Source organism: Photinus pyralis, unplaced genomic scaffold (genome assembly GCF_008802855.1).
Source record: "Photinus pyralis isolate 1611_PpyrPB1 unplaced genomic scaffold, Ppyr1.3 Ppyr1.4_LG3a, whole genome shotgun sequence".
Lineage (NCBI taxonomy): Eukaryota > Metazoa > Arthropoda > Insecta > Coleoptera > Lampyridae > Photinus > Photinus pyralis.
Window position 1 is genome coordinate 11,071,409 of NW_022170509.1, and position 11,325 is coordinate 11,082,733.

Here is an 11,325-nt window from a genome sequence, read left to right on the forward strand (position 1 = left end):
GGCTACTGCTAACGGACGGACAGACACCGCAAATTTATAAACTCGCTAGGAGCACGTTAATAATTATCTGATAGTACAATTCCTCATGTTTTTTTTCTATTACGTACCATTGGATAAAAACCCCAATTCAATGGTAATGGATAGTGGTTCATAAAGGATTCAAATTGTTCCTTACATCTTTCGACAATATTATTACACAACTCAATCAAGTAGTGTCTATAACTAGCCTTTGAAAAAAAATCTTATGTAGAGATTACTATCCTGGGCAGCAAAAAAGCCTCTTTTACTGTAGCATGCACCAATAAGTTTGCATTTAAGAGGTAGGTTTTATTAGGGTTGGGAATATTGTTAGCCTGAGCTAACTTTAAATATATTACTGGATTTATTGACCACAAATCTGTCTATTCCCTGATTAATCTTCTGGTTGTAGACTATATAGGTGATGTAACTGTTGCCACAAAAATAAATCATTTTCAAGACGGACATCGATCGGATGCGCCGAACGAAGGAATGACAAAGAGAAAGGAATTAATCAACGAGGTCTTACGGTAATTTCATGGAGCATGGTGGTAATTGGTCCCAAAAGACTTCACGACGGAAATTTCGCCTTAAAAAAATTCGCGGTAGAATCTAAACACACTCACAAGAACGTGTTTTCTGCACTTTTGATGCTTTTCGTTATAGACGCCGTTTTGGATGATTGAATAATATAGTAGTGCGTTTTGATGCTACCTGGGGGCGACGTGGGCCGTTAGTGATGCAACTTACTGTTGGTATGGTATAATTTTGTCAATTTTTAATCGGGTTGGAAAGACTTGTAGGACAATGTCTTTATGAAGAGGCTTAAGTTGCGTTCCTGCTGGTGTATGATACTTTGTGATTTTATTTGTAGACTCCAAAGCGAGGTGTCATCTGCTCTGTCTAAAAGTTTAGTTGCACTCATTTTGTTGCTGGAGAGTTCATTTGCTATGAGGATCTCTTGTTAGATCTATACACAAATTAGTAAAAATGAACAAACAATCGCCCTTTTTTCTATTTTGAACAGTGCATTTGAGACATGTGGTCCATGTTGGTTTACTCTGAGACAAGACGTATGTAGACCGTCTGTACCCAACGACGACGGTCTTTACAGTACCAAAATTAATTAGTTTAGATGAATTGTCTTTAAATACTTATTTAGCATTACGATTTAAATAGGTAGGTAATAGCTCCCATGACTAAGACGCGGTAAATCTATTTTCAAAAGTTGCCTAAAATGAAAAAAATTGTTGCGTTCCTGGATGCACCCAAACTCCTGGCCGATTCATGGTTGGATACCCCTTGTTACTATAACATACTAATTAAGAGAAGTTAATTTAGTTACATTGAGTTTATTATTTCATTTGTCGAGCATAATATTATTATATTAATATGTCCTAAAGTAAAAATTATGAAAGTAAATCTCTTTGGCATTAAGTAATACATTTCTTTGTGACACATAATTGTGCATTTTGTTCACTCACTTTTCCATTAGGTACTTATAACTACCAAGAAACTGGTACACAGAGATCCGCACAATTTACTTTACCAGTTTCCATCACATTGTATAATAAAATGAGTTGTCAATATCTAGTCTATAATGACAAATACTACATTATAGAGTAGACAGTATAAAAATATCTTTAGAATGAAGTATAATTACAAAAATACAATCTGTTACTTAGAATAAATCACTAAAGCATACACATTTAAGCCTCGAACGAACAGACATCGTTCACGTGGAAAGAGCCAAATGTTATATTAGTTATACATTATACATCTTTTGAAGCAGCCTGAATTACACATACATCGATTACATCCTAGAATCACATTGAAATACTCGAGTTAAATAAATAACCTTAATGACTATTATACTTAAATAAATCACATGTTAAGACAACGCATAATTTTTACAGGCACATTTGCCGCATACTGAAACGAATTTTGTCGCTCTTCGAGTCCATCTCGCTGGAGATCATCAAGGGAAGCATTACTAATAAATGTAATTGTCTCCCTCTCATCGCCCATCAGTGCTTTTAAACAAGCTTTTCTATCCCTCAGCTTCATTATCACCAATCTTTCGATCGCAAACAAATGGTCGTCTTTTTCGTTTGGAAAATGGTAATGCATGAAAGCTGCCAGCCTGATTAAATATTCAACATTGTGTCCACTTGCGCCGCAAGATTCCACAATTTGGTCAGCAATATCACTTGCAGGTGCATCACCTAACCATAGTTCGTTTTGTGCTGTCGCAATATACAAAATGGTATTAAACGAAATGTTACGTGCTCTTGGATAGAATCTTGCAAACTCTACAACGTAACCTCCCAACTTGCATTCTCTTTTGTTCAGATAGGACAATGCGGCTTCTCCGGATATTTGAAAGGCGAGGCCGTGGACCACGCTCTGAAAGTACAGAAATGAAAATGTTAAGAGTTTTCTAGAAAATGGTACAATTGGAGCTATCGTGTAATGTTCAAGTAAAGACTTGGTAACCGAAAATGCATCAAATGCATTTCTTGGTCATCGATGAAATAGTGTGGGAAGCTGGCCTAATGAAATTGGGGCGCGGTCCCACAGATAAATTTATTGTCCGACTCGGAATGGAGTACCTACTAATTCGTGTGAACCATATCGACATATGTTGAACTTTATGATGTTTGAAAATGCAATATTTACCTTTGAGTCATAATTCACCAGACTATGTATACTATACGTCACTGATAATCCCATTACGAATAAAGCGATTACATGCCGACCTTTTTATTTAATCTATGGCCTCGATTACCGCCTATACTAAAACATTTTTTTGAAGGAGAGTAGATTTATCGGTTCTTGGCAAAATTTTCTTATTGAAAATATGTGGCCAACATTTTTGTTGGTTTTGATGCTTGATTTCGAAATTTGAAAATATCTTCAAAATTACTACTAGATATTTTTTAATAACAAATAATAAAATGAATTTTAAAGTCTGATTATTCGATAATCTTGCGTCTGCTATTTGTGGTCAATATTAGAACTTGTATTGCATTGAGAAATGACCATGAATCACACGAACTACGAAGTATACATTTTTGTAGTTTTTGGAACTTGTCACAGTTCGTTTCATAACATCCTTTTTTCTATTCAGAAGGAAAAGATCGTGCACCCAAAACACCTTTATCTGGTCGACAGAAGATACGGCACGCTATAGGGCGATTGATATTTTAAACAATAAGCGCTAGATGTGCTGGGCCGGTACTAATATTTTTTTTCGATTGCTTGTTAATGGATTAATCGCTTTTGATGTAAAATAAACGTGTAAACAAAGCTCCTGGGTATGGCTATAGGATGTGCAAAACCAAATTTTGAACCTGGTGGCAGTTTTGCTTTTATTTAAAGTGTAATGCATGAAATATCATTTAATTGCTTCCATAAATAGGAAAGTTGGCACTGTACATCATGCACAAAACCAAATTTGGACACTGGCGCTACATGTGCTTTTATTCCAAGTGGATATGTATCAAATTTCATTTAAATCCCTGCATAATTAAGAAAGTTGGCACTGCGCATGCGCAAAACCAAATTTTGAAACTGGCATTAAATTTGCTTTTATTCGAAGTAGCTGTATGTATCAAATTTCATTTAAATACCTTCATAATAAATAATAAATAAATAATAAACCAGATGCGAAGAGGGCACTGTGAATGCTAATCGATTAGGCCCAACTTTTAGAATTGCGTTTGATATGGCTAAAGCTGTGCACATATTGAATTTCATGCAATTCGGTTCATAACTAACGGAGATGTCAAAAGGGCCTTCTTTATTTTTTGGCCTACATTGCCAATTAACGAATTCCGATCTACAAATTGCATAAAGAATCCACTTGCAAAATTTCATCGTAATCGCTCCATTTGTTTACGAGAGGACGGACGGACAGATGGGCAGACACCGCAAAATTATAAACTCGTTAGGAGCTCGTTAATAATCAGATTCTCAATAAGAGAAGAGGGTATTATTGTAACATAAATTTAATTACGTGTTTTATTTATTTACCACTAACAATAAATTTATAACAGTCTTAAAATGGATTAATTTATAATAGTAAACACAATTTATCAGTTTCGCAATTTATAACATTACAAGAACGCAGCGCTGAAACGCAACTATTAACCTGCTTTTATAGCAAACGACAATACTGTTTTAGAACGCTTAGGAATATTCTAGAATAAACACGTCATTTTTCTTTATCGCCGATGACTAATGTTTCATGGCGCCTCGATGTCTATCGAGATTTCTAGATGTTCGCTACATTATAGTGCTTGGTAGCACATCAGACGGGTAACTTCGAGGATAAAGTATAGGATTTAAGTGAAAATGAATAAGATCGAACAGATTTTTTCCAGAAAAGAAGCAGCAATGTTTCCAAGGTTTCACGGGCGAGTATGAATACTGGACAACGCTGTGATAACTGCAAGTAGATCAAATAATACTAAATAAGATGGTAAATATCTAAGCGAGACAGTTGGGAAGTTGATTTAACAACCTCAACTCAAGAAGTGAATCAGTGAATGTCATTAAAAAAAAGTACTATGTCCTCATTGCAAAAACCATGGATTGTATGATATTTAAAGTGTAAAAATTGAGCGCTGGCTCTTGGACGAGATTTTGGGGGTAGTCATCTTCCACAACCCATGCGTTTCCAAAGGAGGACATTATACTTTCAATTAAAAATACGGATTGTCCCGCATCTGACTGGCTGGATAGAATCATTGAATAAATACCACATTATTCAATGATAGACAATGAGACGAAGGAGTAACGAATCGCACCTTTGTCCGTAACTCCCATGGCTCCAAAAATAAAATTTGGAGATGATGAGACGATCTTCGCAATAAAATAATCATCAACACATAAGATGTTTGTGATTCCTATCTAACGCTTTTATGCAAAATAAGGAATGTCCTAAAATAGCGATCCGTGATATCAAAAAAGAAATCAGTTACAAATAGGTGGAGTAGACACATCTTCGTCTCATAAATCACGAAAACGACCCCTTTAGAGGTAAAAATTCCATTTTTTGAACCAATACGAGCTTTTTGATGACATGTTCAGCTATTTTTCTAAATTTCGTGGGATTTGAGGGATAGATTGAACCCCCTTGTCTACGGCCTAGCCATAGACACATATTTACGTCATGTCCAGGTATGTAGCTCGTATGCTTCCCTGGTGGAAAATGTGTATTCTATTTATTTGAAAACATCGCGACTAATTTTATATTATTAACGACCCTCGAGATCGTTTATAATTGTGTATTGCTGTTTGCTATCTGACCGTGTGCACGATAACGGCCCGTGTGGCGCAGTTCAGTTAAAGCTGGACTGTGGTGCTAAGGGTCCCTGGTTCGAATCCGGGTTCAGACATGGATATTTGTAAATGTATAGTGGGTTCGGTTGGTAGAGCAGCCTTGGCTGAAACCCCGTCCACTCAAAAATAAAGCCAAATAAAAAAATAAAAAACTTTGTTTAGAAACGTTCGATCGCTATTGTTCTTCAGCTACGTAGACTATCGGGCCAGAAAGTTACCGCCCAAAAACTGCCCAAACCTCCAAAAACGGGCTTCTTTTTTAATTGTTGTTACAAATAACATATGAATGTCCGGTTTTCTGTGTCAGTAAATATTCAACCCACTTTTCTATTTGCCCATTCCAAGTTTTAGTTTTTGTTAAGATACTTAAATGGAATTTTGTATGTAGGCACCTCGAGTAAAATTAAAACTAAAGCCGAATTAAAAAACTTGTTTCTAAACAATACGAAGCTCATTTGCCTACAAAAATTAACAGCACCCTGCATTTTATTAAATACACATTTTTGTTGTAAAAATAGTATCCCAACCCTTTTTTGGAAAGTGCCGAAAAGGTGCAATGTCTTCTCTAATTAAAAAAAAGAAAGCTAAGTTTATCATTTTAACACATAATTATACATACCCCCTTTTCCTTGACTAATGTAACTACGCGTCCAGGCTGAAACAAAAACTTAACTTTAGTTGCTAATTACAAACCTTACAACCAATCAGATATAAAGAACCAATAATTAATTATTTGACTGTTCAAAGTGTATACATATACAATGCGATGATATCATTAATGACCATGACATTGTACTCTGGTGCACGTAGGAAGTGTTCGAGAAAGAACAAATTGTAATGCTTCACTTTCAGATTGGTTTGGCACGATGCGCGAAGTTATTTAAACAAGTACCACTGTTTGGCAATATACTTGCTGCGCAGTTGATTACCCACACCATTAAGATACAATATGAAATATAAAATATAAATAGAACAAAAAAATTATTTCCATCTTAGCATGGTTTGGGCTATTGGGTAATGGTTTTCTGTTCAAATTGCACTTCTGAGAATGGAGGAATTCAATGAAGAGCATGGAATTTTGACAACAAATTCGGCATGGAGTGAAAACTGCTCCGAAACGCCAAGGTATACAGAGTGTTCATCCACGAGTTGAGACGATACATACAAGTCTTATTAATTCCTTTTTAGGTGAACTATTTTCAGTTTTATACGCCTTCCGATTGAAGCGGATGTTTTTTTAGAATCCATAAATTATTTGTTTCTGCTCTTTTTGAAACAAAACTAATTTATGGGGCACATAGAAGACCAAGGTAGCTACCAATTTGAATTGGCACCGTGTGATTGTTCGTTCATTAGATAAATTAAAAAAAAATCGTTAAGCCGGCAAACATGAAATAATTTTTAATTTCTGATCGAATGACACCAACAACCATTGTTTATAAAGTATTTAAACAATGCCAATACCAAGTCTGTAAGTGGTACCAAGAGCGCAAAAGTGCACTTTTTATTTTTTTAAAGTGAAAGTGCACTAAAAAAGCTGGACCACCACACAAAAAGTATATTCGTTTGCGTCAATCTCCAATTAAATTAAATACAAACTCTGTCTGATGCGGTACTAAATATCTTGTCATAATAACCACAAGTTGAAAATTTGTTTTGACTGGAATTGGAAGGCGGTCGTTGAAAGAAGAATCAATGAGTAACAAAAAGCTTAACTGATCATTTGGCAAAATTATTCTGTTATTTAGAGATAACTAAAAATAACCAAAACGTGCACGTGTATTAAATCGTAGTTTTCGCAGCACGTTCTCTTAACGATTTTTATAATCTGCCAGAATTCAAGAACGAGTGGAAATTTGGCAGCAATTATAAATCTTCCCTTATCAATATTATTAATTGTCAGTTTTCAAATTTGAAGAATTGTTAGTGGCGAATTTTCCAGAGTTAAACAAAATTTGAAAATGAATTTCCTTAATGAGATGAGGTAGGTATGAAATGTCTGCAATTAGTGAAGCGATAGCTGGAGACATAATTATCTGTAGTTTGCTTTCCAATAATCGAATGACAATCACGCATTAAGATAAAACGTGCTTGATAACTGATTGTATTGTATTTAAAAATATTAAAATTATTACAATATTAATATTTACCTTTTCTTCCGTTCCTCGGTGTGTACTGTTTCCTTGCCAGAATTTCCTGGAGTATCCATGGATGGTGCCGGCTACAGCCTTTTCGAACGAAAACCCAGGATTCCAGCATAAGGATCCGTAGCCAAAAATCCACAAGGATTTTTTGTCATTTTCATTCACGATGTCTTGAAGTTCAACCACGACACTTGTTGGCTCCATACTTGCTGATGCAACAATGAATGAATGTTACCTGCTCAACTGGCCAGTAACGGAGCGATGCTTTCTGTTTTACGAGTGAGCAGCTTCTACCAATTGTAAAACGAGTAGTTGATAAGATTTTTTAAATAACAAATTAATCGTTACGTCATGGCTCGTGTGCTTAACGGCGGGAGTTGTAGACATAGTGGCGCGACGCGCGCGTCACGTAAATTAATGTCATAACAAACACTTAATCTTTGCATTAATTTCTTTTGAATCATTACGTACCGTTAAAAAAGCCCACATTCCAAATATACGTAATAATTTCCATAAATTCGTTTTTCAATGGCAAACATTTTCTGCTAGCTGTACCTACCTACTTATCGCCAAACAAACATTCTAACATAATAATGTAAAACGGTAATAGGCCACAGAACCCAAATTATAACGGGAAAAACCTGCTACCTGCTGAAAATTTTTTTCCAATGGGAAGCGATTGCAGAAATAATAATTACCTATAATTACAAATTCATTGTGAAATTAATCAGTTGGAGTAATTAATAATTATATATTTAAAAAATTGTTTATTTGCTATGGAATTAGGAAAGAAAATTGTTTTATCAGACTAAATTTCTGACGAAACAATTGCCGGTTCCTGTATGATAGCATTGATAACGCAAGGTGCGCATTTATTATACATACTTAGTTACCCCGCTATTCCAATTTAATTTATTTAGTAGCTAATGAAGTTGAAATCATGAAAGAAATTGCAAAAGGGATTACCATATACTTGAAGTATCCTCTAGAACTTATATATTAAATTATCCACAGACGTCATAAGGGGTAATTAACCCGGCCAATCCGTAAAGCTTGCACGTCAATGTATCCTGCTGTTTTTCGTTAGTTTTCATACGTACTTACGTACTTGCTTCAAATTTCCAGTGACATTTCATGGAAAGGAGTCGTTAGTTCAAACGGAATTTTGTAAGTTTCTACAAAACTACCGTTTGTTTCCCCTTATTAATTGTTAAAAAAACAAGTTTTAAACTGTCTGTAAAAACTTCATATTGCCCTGACCAGAGGCGAACTAGGGCGGGAGTGGGCACGTGGCGATTGCGCCCTAGCCCGTAGACCATAATGGCCCTTTGGGAAATGGTAAGAACTGTGATTGACGGCAGTTTCTCGCATTAACCAATTTTTGGTTGAGTTTATCATTTCTAAAATGTTTTCTTTGATAAGCATTCTATTATACTTATATCATAATGTTGAGAGATTGCATGGATAACTATGAAGATAGCGAATATATGAAATCTAATCTCACATTCCCCCTATATATTGCATAATTCGAAAAAACAACTCCTTTCAGTTACACGTTGATTTCTTTTAACTACCGACCCGGTTATCGATCCACAAATAACCTAACTGAATGACCACCCCTTTATCCTGGTTAAACCAGGGCCGGATTAAAGATTTTTGCTCCCCTAGGCCAATAAGAATTTGCCGCCCAAAAATTGAATAAATAATTTAAGAATAAACGAGCTAATTTTTTAATTAATTTTATTAGGTCACTTCCACACACAGTACAAACAATATTATACTTTTACACCACCTAAAAATATATTTTTATTTATCAATTTGGTTTTAAAATAACATTTTTTGGCAAAAAATACTGCATTCAAAATTTTAACTAAGCAAACAAAATCTTTTAATCATTACAATGCAAATGATTTTTTTCTACCTTTTTTTCTGCAAACGTTTGCATTGCAGTAGTAACTCAAAATCTAATTTTTTACACAACTCAGCTTAAATACATAAGATAGTGTGAGACATGCTAGATAGTAAGTAAGTCAAACTTCGTTTTAATACGGGGCAGTTTGTTGCAAAAGTGCACAAAACCATTCTAACGGCAATATTCAAGTAAGGAAACATTTGTACTAAGCTCTTTGCGCCTCTAATAAAAGTACTCATCTCAAGTAGACTTCTTGGAGGGTTTTTACTTTTTTAGTTTGAGCTACATAGGCTTCAGTTGCAACCCTCACTAAAAAGAATAGCAAATCTATTAATACCGTTATTTTATACTAATTGTGTATTTATTTGTACCACGGATACCAAATTTTGTACCACTACATTTTAATCGATAGGACCAAATCTACATTGGGGTTGCAACTAAACGCCACCACCCCAAATATTCAGATTCTTAAAAACGTTTGTGCCATAATTTTGTACTCATTTTGTACTAAATTGTACCGTAAATAATAAGTTTTGTACCACTACCTTTTAACCATGGCTTATTAGGCCATGCTTTTGATCACTATTATAGAACCAAATCTACATTGGGCTTGCAACTTAATGCCACAACCCCAAGTATACAGATTTCTATAAATGCATGGCCCATAATTTTGTACTCATTTTGTACTCCTTTGTACGGTAAGCAAAAAATTTTGTACCATTATTAACCGCCACTATCAAATTAATTATGGAGGTGCAACTTAACGGTTCAACCCCGAGTATACAAACCCATGCAAATTTTCGCGCCATAATTTTGTACTAATTTTGTTCTAATTTGTAAAGTAACTAATTTTGTACCAGTACTTTTTGACAGCTAGGATCAAATATATGTTAACGTTACTATCTCGTGCATATATGTACATTCATAACATTCTTGACCCTTGATTTTGTACTCATTTTGCATTAAATTTGTACTACTGCGTTCCATCCACTAGTATCCAATCTATATTGGGGTCACAACTTACGTCACAACCCTTATTATATAAATTTGCCAAAATTTTGTCCCATTATTATGCACTAATATAATGTATCGTTATAAGGAAATTACTTTTACGTAGGTACGTTATTTTGTCCCCTTTTTAGCGCATTTCCACAAAAAAAAAAATTATCAAAGTCCTCGTGTGAGATCGAAGGGACTTCAGCGCATTTTTGTGTGGCAGATCAGTGTTTTATTAGCCAATATTGACTCCACCATCAATAAGATCTTGCCGAAAGCTACCACGTTCACTTTGTCGGTACCATTTTCTCACTTACCGTGCACTCGCAATTCGCGTTTGAAGTTTTGACTCCACCATCAGTAAGATCTCGTCGGGGGTTACCACATTCCCTTTGTCGATACACAGTTCCGACGTCCCGTTCATTCGTAATTCCCATTTTGGTAGATTTCGCTAAAATCCCGGCATAAAATCGTATTCAACTTTTGGGTACTTCACATAGCTCGACCTTCTATTAGTGACACGAGAAAGAGAGACCGCGATTCGCGCTGTAAGAAACTTTTGGGCGCCCAAAGTCGACTACCCCTCGAAGCGCGCCGCGCAAAAGGTGGTTTATTTCGCCCCTAGGAAACAAAAACAAAATTCCGCCACGCAGGAGTTGTGCGCGTTGACAAGATCTTCCCGACGACACCAATTTGAAAACAATCGGAGAAAAACTGTAGAAGAAGATAGATAAAAACTGAAAAATCTCCAGGTTAGTATAATACGCTCGGGGATGGCGTCCAGATGTCGTCGACTCCAAATCTTGTAGCCCCATCCCTAACGTTCTTAATTACACGGCCCCGATAGTTACATGTACACTCCTTGTCTTTTTACAAGCGTTTTTCTACGGGCGTGCATTTACTGCCAGC

At 35.5% G+C, this 11,325-nt stretch overlaps 1 protein-coding gene across 1 annotated transcript; it reads right to left on the reverse strand.

The window, feature by feature from the left end:
• Positions 1-1,354: 1,354 nt before the first annotated feature.
• On the reverse strand, positions 1,355-7,821 carry LOC116165907 (glutathione-specific gamma-glutamylcyclotransferase 1-like). The gene is made up of 3 exons (XM_031480660.1): positions 7,515-7,821; positions 5,984-6,019; positions 1,355-2,424 (listed from the first exon to the last, which is right to left on the reverse strand). Exons 1-3 carry the CDS (start codon positions 7,710-7,712, stop codon positions 1,903-1,905), a joined length of 756 nt encoding a protein of 251 aa, XP_031336520.1. The 5' UTR covers positions 7,713-7,821; the 3' UTR covers positions 1,355-1,902.
• Positions 7,822-11,325: the final 3,504 nt, after the last annotated feature.